A 13,523-nucleotide genomic window follows, 5' to 3' on the forward strand; every position below is an offset into this window, starting at 1 on the left:
ATATATTAAAGCACGAATAAAAGTAAAAATAAAAATATCAAAATTTATAAAATTAAATCTGAAATCAGGAATAATAGGAAAAGATGAACAATAATCTGTCTAGCATTTTAAAGAATAAATATATTAAAATAATGTATAATGAAAGTAGATTTCTATTTAGAAGAAAAAAGACATATTTTATTTCAAATTTTATGATTGTAAACTAAAGCGTGAGTAAAGTTTTCTATAAATATTCAACAATTAAATACACATTTATTTAATGTTATTTTTTTCGATACACGTAAGTATATTTAGTGCTATGTACTATGATGAATATTCGATGTTAACTATCGATTCGCGTATTAGATAATAGTATAGAGAAAACAACTATATACAGGCAACTGGAGGGTGCGAAAGTAGGACATTGATATTATGTTCTAGTATGATTAAGAAACCTTATCATGGTAGCGATTATGACGGAAATAATTTAAATTCATCGTCGTCTATCGATTGAATAAGTTTAGATTTAATTATAAGATATTATGTAAACGAAGATAAAATTACATTAAGCTGTATTTTGTACGATAATTATTACTTGTTAAAATTATTATAAATTTTTGACATAAACTAAGATTCGCATTATTAGCAGTTAAATTAGTGATGATTTACTTTGGTACGATGAAATAGTTTGGTACGATGAAGTAATATACATATTCTTTTTCATTTTATAGATTCAACTACTATTTGAGTTTTGTTGTAATTACGTTCTTTTTCGAGATAAAGAAAAACAAGTAAAATAAAATTATAAAAATATATTTTTATTTTTTGTTTAATGTAATTTCTATGAGATATAAAATATATTTAATAATCTTATAAATTTTTTATATAATAATTTATATAGTAATTTATATAGTATTAAAATTATATGTATACGTTATTACGAGAAGGATAATAAAACTGTGGCATTAGAGTTGTCAAGTTGGATTAAGAAACCTTACTATAACGCAGGTCGTACAATTATTAGATTCATCACAACTCATTAGATTTAATCCAGAAACAATTTATCTTATTATCTCTATTATAACATGAATTCTGAATATTATTTTAGCAAAAGATATATATTATAATATAAATTCCATTAATCATTCAATTACAAAACTACATTTTAAAAAGTGAGATTAAATACAAATATATTTAACATTTAAATAAAAATTCTAGAATATTCATGATGCATCTTGCGACATGTAACAAAGATCATAGTTACATAATCTAATTAGCAATGTTATCAGAAATAATTGAAAAAACAAACGAAGATATGTGGCCAAAAATATTTTCAAGTATAATCTCTAACAGTTAATCACACAGGCCAATATTATACAAGAATTACGCAGTGGCTCAGTCGTTTCCTAACGATCCAAATTGATATAGTCAACATGACGTGCTCGGGGAACAAGACCTTGAAATTAATTAGATAGATACCATACATCGTTAAAAATATACCTCATCGGCAATTAATTTTGCAAATCGGTCGCGTATTTCTTCGATTCGTTCGCAAATCACATTAGTTATGTAGTAGTTATTCGTCTCTCATGAATTAATCGAAGGTCGCGCAAGTGTAAGAGCAGTCTTATCGATGGAACAATGATGATCGAGTAAATGTAACGCGTAACGAGTAGCCCGCGGCACGTTCAAAGACTCTGCACGGAATAAATCAAGACAAGGTTCATGGCTCGCGCGTGGTTTTGCTTCCTTCCCGCTGACTCCCCGACAGTCATTAGGATAATCAACGAATTAGCGTTTCCGCGCTAAGGAACTGGATAAGGCATAAGGAGTTAGGAGGACAAAGTGCGTCTCGACACGCGATCCTACCGTACCGTACCGCAGGTACAAAACACATTTCCCCCCTCCCCCTTCTCAGGTGGAGATACACCTTTCGATCAAACCCACCCGGAATTTACGAGATTGTGCGCCATTTACTTAAAAAAATTTCACATAATCTTTTTGCATTATTACGTATGTGCTTCAAAAATAAAAAAGTAAATTTTTATTTTGATAAATGAAAATTGGCTGTGAAAAGAATTTTGAATATTTTAAAAATTTAATAAAAAGACATGCAAAATTTGTTAGATAAATAAATCCTTCCGCGCGCGTAGAAGAATATAATATCATGAAAACAATATAATGCAAAATTTGATGCGAAAATGTGATAAGAAAAAAGATATAAATATCTTTCATAATATTAAAATATTGAATTAAGTATAATAATTAAAAAAAGAGAGAATTATACATAAGATATGTGAATTTTTAAGCAATTTTGGGGAAAACAACACATGTGCGTATGTGTAGTAGTTGTAAATCTCTTAAATATAAAATGCTTTGAAAATGTGCCGTAGCATATTTGATGTTCTCAAAGCTTGTTTACAGGGTGATGCCGTGAATGCACGAATGTTAACATAAAACGGCAGCGTTGCTTACGTTGATTTCGGTTCCCCCGAGGCATAAATTTCCGCGATGCGCATTCTCAATTGTTTGCAGGTGCGCTCACGCATCACCTCGCACCGTCGTACAACCGTCAGAGGAAGGATTCGTTCGGCGTGTGTCCTTAGAGATCCATTTCGCAGATAAGACAACCCATGTGGTCAAGGAGCTTGACTATCTCATCGCTTTTCACGCCTTGAGATCAAATCGCCCCTCTCGTCGCGGGGTGCATTCGCGTGTGAAATTGGATAGAAGGAGCGATGGACGCTTCAATTTGCTCTAATTAAACGCTTCTTAACTCCGGTCGGAAGAGTCCGTCATCGTGGTCACTGTCGCATAACCGACATGCAAGCATACGTCAATGAATTTTTATGTAAAATTGTTTTTCCAACGTTAGATTGCGTAAATTATTAATACTTAAACTAATAATTAAAATTAACCAAGAGTGGATAAGTTAAATAATTAAACATATTTTTATAAGAAAAAAAAATGTGTATTAAAGTGTTTTCATGAAGAAAACCTCGGGCGCGAAATAATTTAGCGATTTTTCCTTGTGACAATTTTTTTTCGCGACGTGGACTTCTCGTATCTAGGTGGCGAGCATGTCATTTAAGAACTCGTCGGCTTTAAGCCTTTAAGCACCTGACCATAAAGTCACTCGTAATTGTGCCGGCGAATCTCGGCGTTCACCCTCGCCGTCAGACATGCAAATAACTCGGGGTTAGTTAGCTAATGGGGTTGGCAGGGTCGGTGGCTCGGCTCGAGCGAGTTCATTCATTAAGGGTTGATGGCTTAATTGCCAGCTCGCAGCATCACGGTCGCCCCCGAACCGGCCACCACCGAGACATCCTACACCCCGATTTTCCCATCCTCTCTCTCTCTCTCTCTTTCTCTTTCTCTCTCCTCTTTTTGCGCCTCTCTCGTGCCTCCTCTCCTCTCTCGTGCCATCAGCAACAGGTTGCATCAAGAGTCAGGAGTTATCGGTATGCTCGGTAAGCCGACGATCCAACTCGTTTGCGCCCCGAATCAAGCGAGCGAGCCGGCATTAATTAATTGTCCCAGCTTGTTCGTCGTACCGCGACGGAAAGTTCTCCGCCCTTCCTGCTGGGGTTAATTGTCGAGCACGTCGTTAACGCGATCTTTTCTGCTCTTTCGACCGAGGAGAGATCCTGCAGTCCCCTTTGCGATAACTTTTAAAACGACTCGCCGTGAGTTTCAATTTCAACACCACGCGATTCCTCTCATTTGCAACTCAAAGCACGCGTTTGTGGATTTATGTTTTCTACGTATAAATTTATTTCAATTAAAATTATTCTATTTTTTCAAGTATGCGATAAAAATTAGCAAATAATATATCGTACTATTCGAATGGCATTAATGATATTAATCATTCATTATCATCATCAAATATGATTATTTATTATTAATATTCTAACTTATAATAAATATATAATTAAAATTTGCTTCTGTTGGCTTGTTTTTAATATAAAATATTTGTAAATTTATAGATTTATATAAATTATGCTGCATAAAATTTCCGAAATTTATTCACATTGCTCTGAAGAAGAATTTTTTTAATATTTTCTAAATTTATAATTTTATGAGTAGATAGATAGTAGAGAAAGCTTTCTAGTTAAGAATTAACAAGTACTTTACATTTCAGGACATTCGTTTCTCAACGATACATATTCATTGCACACGATATTCTCTCCCCTTCATTCCGCCGCTCTGCCTCTTTATTTTCGTTGGCGAGTCGGCAAATTTTTTTGTTTGTTTTATGCAGAGGTAACGACCACACGAATTTTCGCCATTTGTATGCGACACAGCTCAACCGTCAACGTGGGTCGACATGAATTATCGTAAGTGTCAGGCCCTACGACCCGCTCGTACGAACGGTTTAATTTAAAGTTGCCAGTTTAATTCCTGGTAGAAAGCGCATTTGCAACAGTAGCTGAAATAGAGACAGAGAAAAAAAATAAGAGAGCTATAAGGAAAAAAAATAAGAGAGCTATAAGGAAAAAAAATAAGAGAGCTATAAGGAAAAGAAGTGGGAGAGATAAAAGAGAAGGCTTTCTCGATTCAAATGCGCCGCTTCTCTCTTGTTGTTCGCATTGCTATGGAAAGTTTGTTCATCGTGTTCTTTTTTTGGTATATCACTTGCATAAAAGAAGAAATGATTCAAGTTGAAATTTTTCTCTTGCTTTCGAATGTTCAATCTAACATCTACTTTGATACTTTAAACAATCAGGTCATTTTATTTTCGAATTATTTGATCTAAAATTTTAGCAAAAGCTCCTCTTTTAAATCTTTAAATAAAAAACTGTTTGTATTTACTGCTTATTTGAGATAAAAATAGAAGTTTAATGCAATATAATTCTTATATAAATGAAACCTATCAAATTCTTTAGATCCCATAAAAAAATAAAAGTTGAAAATAGGAGCAAAATTTTAACTCGAGGGGGAATCGTGATTAGAATCTAAAAAAATCTTAAATATATACTACATGCCAAAAAGTGGTCTTTAATTTAATATTTAATCTAATTATGACACAGGTTCTGAATTTATTTTGTAATATATGATTTCTAGAAAAAATACTATTCAATTAAAATAATAATTGAAAACTTGTTTTAAATATCAAAATTTTACTAATGCTATTTCTATGCAGTTAGATAGAAAGAGAGAATTTTGAAAAAGTGTTGTTATATATAATTTTTTTATAATATTTATTATAACATTATATAGATTATTATAGTTTATAAATTATTTTTTATAAATTATAATATTTTTTATAATTTATTATAAATTATTTGTATGAGAATATCTTCTAATATAAGAATATCTTCTTTTCACATATTTATTTTGAATATGTAATTTAGAGCAAAGTGTAATCAAATATAAAATATATGTTATAAATGTGGCTTCGTAGAAAATGGTGTCAAACTATAAATTTTAATCAAGCTGAAAATTTTCGCAAAAAATGGATCATTTCTTATCATGAGCACTAGTACTAAGTACGCTATAAGTATGCTATAGTTTAGTGAGACGGTAACTCGCTGCGAAATCTTGCGAGGAACTTAAGCTGTAACTTTGCCTCTGCCATTGACCTTATCGGGCGGTAGTATAAAAGAGAGATGTGCCGCGGATGAAAATGGCGGTACTTAGGACCATATCCAGAAATTGCCGTCTGGTCTACTTACACGTGCTTTACGTACACGTGCGTGCACAACTCTGTGTGCACACGTGTGTGTGCACGCGCGCGCAAGGAGAGAAGAATCTCGGGGAAAGACGAGGATGATTTAGTAATGAAGATATTAACGGACCGAAAGAGCGCCACACAGAATACTGAGATTCAACTATCTAACTGCTGACATAACTCACGTTTATGACTCCGCGGCGGCCGCTTCTTTCCGCAGCCCTCGACTAACGACGCTATCCCTGTTCCTTTTGCACTCCAGTTAGATGCCACGTAATTAATGCCGATGTCACTTAAGAAAAGCCAGAAGCGTAGGTCTCATGCTAAGGTTACTTACTTCATACGAGAATTCTTTGATGTGTAATGTTTTTTTAATATTATAGATTTTTTCTTTGCTTAGTTATTTAGATCCACCGATTTAATTAGAAATATTTGATATTAAGATAAAAATTATCTGAACCTTAAACTTCAGTTTCATTGCAAGTCTTAGGAATATAAATTGATAATACAATCTTGTTTTGTAATTTGTAATAAATACATTTTGACAGAAATTTTATAAGAGGCTTTATATTAGAATATTTGTTAAAAACAGAATATCCACAAAGATGAATTGACTTCAAATGTCGAAGAATGTGCGAATCAAAATTTGATGAGATAATGTTAGAACATTTTTGACGACTTCTCTAATTTATAGGTCATTTAATAGCAAGTGTCACATTAATACCATTTTTTAGCAATATAATATTATCAGACACTGATGTAATTTTTATCTTCATGTATGTCATAGGCGTTTCGCGCACGATCTCTCGCGGTAGAAAGTTTATGGATATCGCGTCTCGGTGGCGCGTAGATCTTAATGCGAAGAACCGCCCCCTCCGTCGCGTTAACAACGAGATGGGTCTAAGGGTTGTGACGGCCAGGCAGGAACGGGGAGGAGCGGGGAGACGAAAAGAGCGAAGCAGCAGAGAATAGGTTTCAGTGGGGTACATTAGCGGAGTTATGCCCCCAAAGGCACGGCCCGCTACGCTGTATATCTTGGTTATTTTTTATTACCGCTCCTGGCAACACATAACACACATACAAGTACATGGAAAGGACGATTTTTCCATCCATCGAGCCCCTTTTTTTACCGTGCGAAGAATGAAGCTACGCGATATTCTCCTCCATTATTTCGTATATAAGCTGTTCATTGATTTATAATTATATTATTTTGTAATATTATCAGTAATTTTTTTTCAGCAATATGTCTTTGTAAAGACGAATATAAGTGTGTTATTAATTGAAATTTCATGACAATATTTTTACCATATTTTGAATAATCAAATAAAAATAAATAATTGATTTTATCTAATATAATCATAGTAATTAATATTATACAAATAATGACATATTTATAAATTAATCATGGCATGCGGTATGTACTTATGTTATATTTAATTATCACAAAATATCAATCTTCTAATACAACTTTGAATTACATGTCATGTAAAGATAATTTAATAGATTCTACTTTAAAGTGCGATATATATTACAGCAATTTTTTTATTGAGGAAAAATATCTTTGAAATAGTTTCTTTTTTATTATAAAAATACTTTTTAATATATAAAATATCGGAAGCAATTTTTATAATACAAAGTTAAGACAACGTTATGCAACATTAATTACAATATTGGAAAATCAATATTTTTTTTTCTAATGAACATTCGTCACTGCCATTGGCCAATAGGACTCCATATGTCGGTTTCGAATCGTGTTTTTCACGCGCCGCGTTCAGACACGGATGATAGAGAGTATCTCAGGGGTGAGGGTTGTTTTTTATATTTATGGCGCCGAGGTAGGGTAGTAGTCAGAAGGGTGGACGTTAATGCGCGCCCTTTTTTTACGTTAATAACCATGCGTGATATAGGCGAGCGTAGTGAGAAGAGTCGGAATGAGGGGTGGGCGATCATTTTACGTGGGGTAGAAGCAGCATGTTTTGTACGGATCGCTTCATACACGATGTAAGTACGGTATTCTGTTGAGAATTTTTTGCGTGGATTTCTTGCTATATGTTTCGAATCGTTATACTTCACGTTAATAAATGATCAATGCATATAATAATATAAAAGAGAAATATAATCGCGTGTATATTTGAATTCAGTATATCAAAAGTATTTTTTTCTATATATTAAAGAATTAAAAAATATCGTTAAGATTATTGCGCTTATATGTATGTTATAAATATATAAATATTATGAAATATCAATTATATATAACTTTGAACTTTTTTAAATTAATATCAGTTTTTATTATTATTATTATTGATAAAATTGCTTCTGATTGTTATTATTATTATTGGTAAAAATTGTTTCTATACTTTAACAAACAATTTGGTCTAATAACAAAGAATTTTTAAATTTAATAATAGAGAATTTTTAAATTTAATAAAAAGAAATCTATCATTTTATATAATTCTCATGCCACGCCATGAATAAAGAAATCTATCATTTTATATAATTCTCATGCCATGCCATGAATAAACTTGTGACTCTGTTATACATAATCTAATGACGGAATCATAATGATGAGGTGGAACTGAGGGTTGCTATACTGCAAAGGTTGAGTCGATGACAGGTCGCACATCTCAAGGGAAAGCAGGGAGGTCACGAATGATTGTGGAAACTTTTCGCGTTATTTCTTTATTTCTCCCGCGATCGTCATTTCGCCAAATGACTACGTTGCATACTACACACGTTGCTACAATCATTGGATAAGTAAAACTTTTATCGGCGGTTTCTACTGACCGCTTCTTGTTCCTACACCGGATAATAGCGCGTATCCAAGCGAGGGGTAATAAATATTAATATTTAAGAAGCACTTTGCGATTGTCTATTGTAGCGATGTCGATGATTCGCAAAATTTATTAGCGAGCGAAAATATATCGTCAAGAAAACTTTTTCTGAAGCTTGCTTCTTGACAATTTTAGATTTTTTTTTATTATATGTTCGTATATTTATAAATATCAAAGTAAAATATTGATTTAAAAAAAAGAATAATAATACTTGCTATATATATCCAAATAATTGTTAATATTTTTAATTATTATTTAATTATTAAGAAGACGAAGTTTCTAATTATATAGAAACATATTATATTATATAAACATATATATATATATATATATATATATATATATATATATATATGTGTGTATATAATTATTATTATTCTTAGCATTTTGTTACCACAATTATATGAAACAAGTTATAAAATGTGCTATTTTAACGTATTCGATATTTATAAAGCACAAAGTTTCTTTTTTCAATAATAGAATTTCCTTCAAAATTAAAAAGACAAAGACAATCTTATTAATTTGTTTCTTGCGTAAAATGTAAACGAAAGAAAAGAGGTAGGTCACTATTCGCGTGCATATGAATCCTTATTATTGTTACGGCGATACAAGAGAATCGGGGGGTGAACTCACGTCGTGGGGTCTCACATACGCGCGCCGATTATATGCCCCTTTATTCTTCTTTACGTTGCGGGGGCATGTCATTTGCGGGTGTAGGGTGGGCGCAAGTGGGAGGCAACGAAAAAAATAGCTTTATGTCACGAGGGATCATTACAGACTTTTTTTCTTCTAGAGGGGTCGAAAAGTGGCAGGGTCAGGGATGACCCCTGACCTTGCGCACAGTGCACAATGGTCGTTTGCTTGGACGATCGTGTGCAGTGAAACTCGTACTGAATTGCATATTATGCGTATAAAAGAATTGCACACACTTTTATCATCATCTTTTTAGAAAAAAATCGTATATATCGTATGCGTGCGTACATCGCAGCTGATAAGATTATTTTTTCCAACACGATAGATAACAACTTTTTTCATTGTGCATGTATGATATTCTATATTCAAGATATTTCCCGGAATTTTAACACAACGTATGATAAAATATCGATATTTTTTCGGAATTATAAGCAGACATGTGCATAGTAGGTTCTGAAATAATATTTATTCTTGAAATAATATTAAAGAAAGAAAGAGTTAAGAAAATAATTAAAGGTAATATCTCCTATCACGATTTATTAAAACAAATAAAATGCTGATATAAAATAAATACAGATCGTCTTGTATAAGACATTAGAACCTGGCACAGACCGATGCAGTGAAATACAGCTAAAAAGTTTTGAGGCTTGTTTTTCAACGCTTGTGCTTGTTTAAATTTCTTTTCTTCCCGTTGTGCGAGCGTGTTAACGATGCTTTCTGTTCGAGACGTTTATTCTCGGACGATTTAATCCCGGAGCGCGCGGGCGACGAACCCGGGCCGGCGTGCCTCGCCGTGACATTTCGGTACACGTCGCAGAGTCGAGACAACGAGTCGCGATAGTCACGGAAGAGCATCCGAAGGACGGCGGGGGCGGAGGACGAAGAGACGATGCGGAAGAGGCGGATAGCCGTTTCGATCGGATGTCGTTTTCACGCTCGGCGCCGTGTCTTCTCGAACTGTGGCACATTGTTTAGTCGATACGTCACTCACGCGCACCCCGAAGAGATTCGCAATCCTCCGAGAGGTGCAACTGCATCTTTCCTCTCTTCCCGTCTTCGATTTCGCGACCGATCGACGGCGCGGACTTCAAAGAGAGGACGTCTCATTATCGGATTCTCCTTCTTCCTTGACACTATCCCCGCTTGGCGACCATATGACTTTCCGCCCCGTTTCTACAGTTTGTCGAAGAACTTGCTCCTATACGATGGGATACCGTGACCGGGCGATAATGACGCTGGATGTAATTGGATGCCCGTCAAGCGCCGCAACTATTTGAAATATCGTGCGAAATGCGAGTTCACGGATAGTCGCCTCGGGTGGTACATAACGGTCATAGAATGTCATTATTGAATTTTCGCTATAATAGACAATAATATAGAGAAAATATAATTGTTAAATTATATATATGTATACATAAAAAGTGAGAGAATGAAAGTTTACAAAATGAAAGTTTTATTAAACATTTGATTATTTAACAATTCCTTTTGATTTTTATCTCGTCATTTAACAAACAATTAATAATATTGATAAAAATTTCAAATTAACAGTATTTCGCAGTAGATTTTGTTTAACGCATAATAATCATAATGATGTAAAAATAATCGAATATTGGATACAAGTTAAGTATATTAAATTGTATAGGCGTAACGTTGACGCAGCTGAAGAAATCGATTCATAAGCAGGCATATAAATCATTGAAAAGCAACCGAACGATATAGTTCTGTGTCCATAGAAGCAGTCCGTTTATAACTATCGATTATGCTATGTTTATCTCTTTCTGCCTCCTTTTTCCTTCTCCGTTTTGCATAGATACAAGCGATTCTTCACTATAACCATTTATCTATTTAAACTACTATTTTGTTATAACAAAGTTTAGTATGATTCAAATTTAATATATTTATATATCTATTTCAATCTATTCGACTATAAAATAAATATATTTTTATTTATTTTTATATAGAAAAAATTCAAATTGTCAAATATTTATTATTGAAATTTTGTTAGTTTTGAAAGATTTCGATAAATTTCAGAATTTTACTTAAAAGTAGTCAATTTGATATTTTCTATCTTTTCCGATCCAGTTTTACGTTCGCGATTGATAGATTCAAGCGACAGAGAATTGTTCCTTAAATATATGTCATTCACTGAAATATGTAATATAATAATATTGGTGATACTAATAAGTATATAAAAAAAACAAAGAGATAGAGAGAAAGAAAAATATGTCTCTCTAGTTTAATGCAACATTCCAAAGCTAAAAAATGTTAAAAGTCACCCTTTAACAACACGTGAACGCAAATGAAGAATCATGATGTGCTCATTTGCATCGAAAGGTTCGCGCTCGAGAGAATCAAAAAGGTGTATACCAATCAGGATCGAAAGAGAGACTTAAAACAAGTATCAATAGTTTCAAGTTACTTTGATAAAAAGATGATTTCACAAAATGATAGGCGGAAATCTGATTCAAAGTTAGAGCTAATTTTACAGACAACAAAAAAGTTGTGGGTGCGGAGATAAGGAAGAAAAAAAAACGCTCATGTACAGTTCGAAGGGGCTCGAAAAAGTGATCAGGATGCTGGGACCGGAGACGATGTAGGATTTGGCGGACGTCCATGAAAACGAATTACAGCGATTTAAAGTTTCACCTTCTTCTCGCCGAAACCGCCTTTCCCCCGATCCCGTGACCCACCCCTCTACTTTCTTTTCCCTCACGACCATTTTCCGTGCTCATTCCAGTCCTCCGATCAGCGGGTTGTTTCGAAGATGACAAGAGCAAAGGAAATATATATATATATATATATATATATATATATATATATATATATATATATATAGTGTCACGCAGGGAGACAAATTCGCGTCGCCGGGGGCGAAAAGTTTCCTTTCGAACCCCGCGGGGCACGTCGTTTATCATAATGCGGAATTTTTCAAAGCGTACTGTAAATTCTTTTCGTTGGAGAATCGCAGCGTACATTTTGCGTTCGATAAACTTTTTCACATTATTGGTCACTTTGATAAAATTATAATAAATGTCCGATAGATCCACGTAGGAAACGCGTTGACGATGAAGTTAACATGTGCGCTACTTAAAACTTACGAGTAATTATCGAATTATTATTCAATTATTTTGATTCCAATTTTATTTCAATTATTTTAATTTATTTCAATTATTTTAAACTCTTTATCAAAGAAAAAAATATATATGTATAAAATACATATATAAAATAGCTGCCATTAATTATGCATTATTTAGCATAAAACAGAGTAGTCTGCACTTTGTTTATCCACAAAATTAAATATAAATGATATATTTATCAACCTCAGTCATATATCTCGTTACGTAAACCCGCTTACACTGCATTTCGTCGTGGCTCTATCGGACGGGAATTGGTTACATCGATATAACTGAATAATATTTATCGTACTGACCTGTTGATGGCCAGGACGCGACTGAGGTTGGGAGAGAGCCTGGCCTGCATGGTCTACTTGCACCGCTGAAACTGTCACAAGCATTTGGCATTTTATTCCATTGCGCTAGGCTTTGATGTATTTTTATTTTTAATTTTTTTCCTTTTTTTACGAATATGCGAGACTCGCGGATGGAATTGAGGGTGGGAATCGGAAGCGGTTGGATCGACATTTACAGAATCACGCATTGCCAAGGAACTTTACTTGGACTTGGAAGCGGGTCGAAGGGCTGCGCGGAACGTCGTCGTCCGATCGACAACGTTGTTTGTTCTCTGTTATTCTTGTTATTTTTTTTTATCTTTTCCGATTTGTACTCTGAAGAAAATTACAGGCCAAACTCTCTCTCCGCCTCGACCATCGGCACCTCCAACATCAATGCGTAGAATTCTTTCACAGTCTTATTCTAATCGTAGGCAACGGGGTTTCCACTTGTGGTTACTACTTATTATTACAAGTTGTAGCAATACTGACACGCAATTTCGTTTATTTATTAACACATATTTGGCTGAAAATCTTACATACAAAAAGAACAAACAAGATTGAAAAATCTCATCTTCAATATATAACTTTCGAAAATTGATAAATATCGCAAATAAAGTTATGCCTCAAAAATCGAAAAAGGAACTTAGAATTTGAAACTTAAATTTCATTGATCCATTCACTTTTGAAAATACACATTTGTCTCTTGGCGTCTATTTAATTTAGTGTCTTTAAATGCGTATTGTCATTGTCAGCGTTGCTACATTTAAATAGATAATACAGATGTTGAACGTCAAGCATCGTTTTCAACATCCTCCATGCATTAACATCAGATGTCAACTATGTTGCAAGCAGTAAAGAGAATGTAAAATTTCTCATTATAACGCTTAAATATCATTAT

General features: G+C 33.7%; 2 protein-coding genes across 8 annotated transcripts in view; one reads left to right on the forward strand and one right to left on the reverse strand.

The window, feature by feature from the left end:
* The window catches only part of LOC105258323, a 76,817-nt gene that overhangs the window by 56,117 nt on the left and 7,177 nt on the right, over positions 1-13,523 (forward strand). The window contains exon 4 of one of the 2 annotated variants that reach the window (XM_025408216.1): positions 4,241-4,333. The exons of the other annotated variant lie outside the window; for it this stretch is intronic. Coding sequence (XP_025264001.1) covers positions 4,241-4,320 — 80 coding nt within the window. The 3' untranslated portion in view covers positions 4,321-4,333. Of the gene's footprint in view, positions 1-4,240; positions 4,334-13,523 lie in introns of those variants that run through there. 2 annotated transcript variants of the gene reach the window in all.
* LOC105258322 (zinc finger homeobox protein 4) overlaps positions 1-13,523 on the reverse strand; it is a 315,292-nt gene that overhangs the window by 13,677 nt on the left and 288,092 nt on the right. The window contains exon 9 of one of the 6 annotated variants that reach the window (XM_011269525.2): positions 12,605-12,675. The exons of 4 other annotated variants lie outside the window; for them this stretch is intronic. In XM_011269525.2, coding sequence (XP_011267827.2) covers positions 12,605-12,675 — 71 coding nt within the window. Of the gene's footprint in view, positions 1-12,496; positions 12,676-13,523 lie in introns of those variants that run through there. One more of the 6 variants, XM_025408213.1, reaches the window with a different exon arrangement.

This window comes from Camponotus floridanus, unplaced genomic scaffold (assembly GCF_003227725.1).
Source record: "Camponotus floridanus strain SB8 unplaced genomic scaffold, Cflo_v7.5 scaffold2, whole genome shotgun sequence".
NCBI classification, from domain to species: Eukaryota; Metazoa; Arthropoda; class Insecta; order Hymenoptera; family Formicidae; genus Camponotus; species Camponotus floridanus.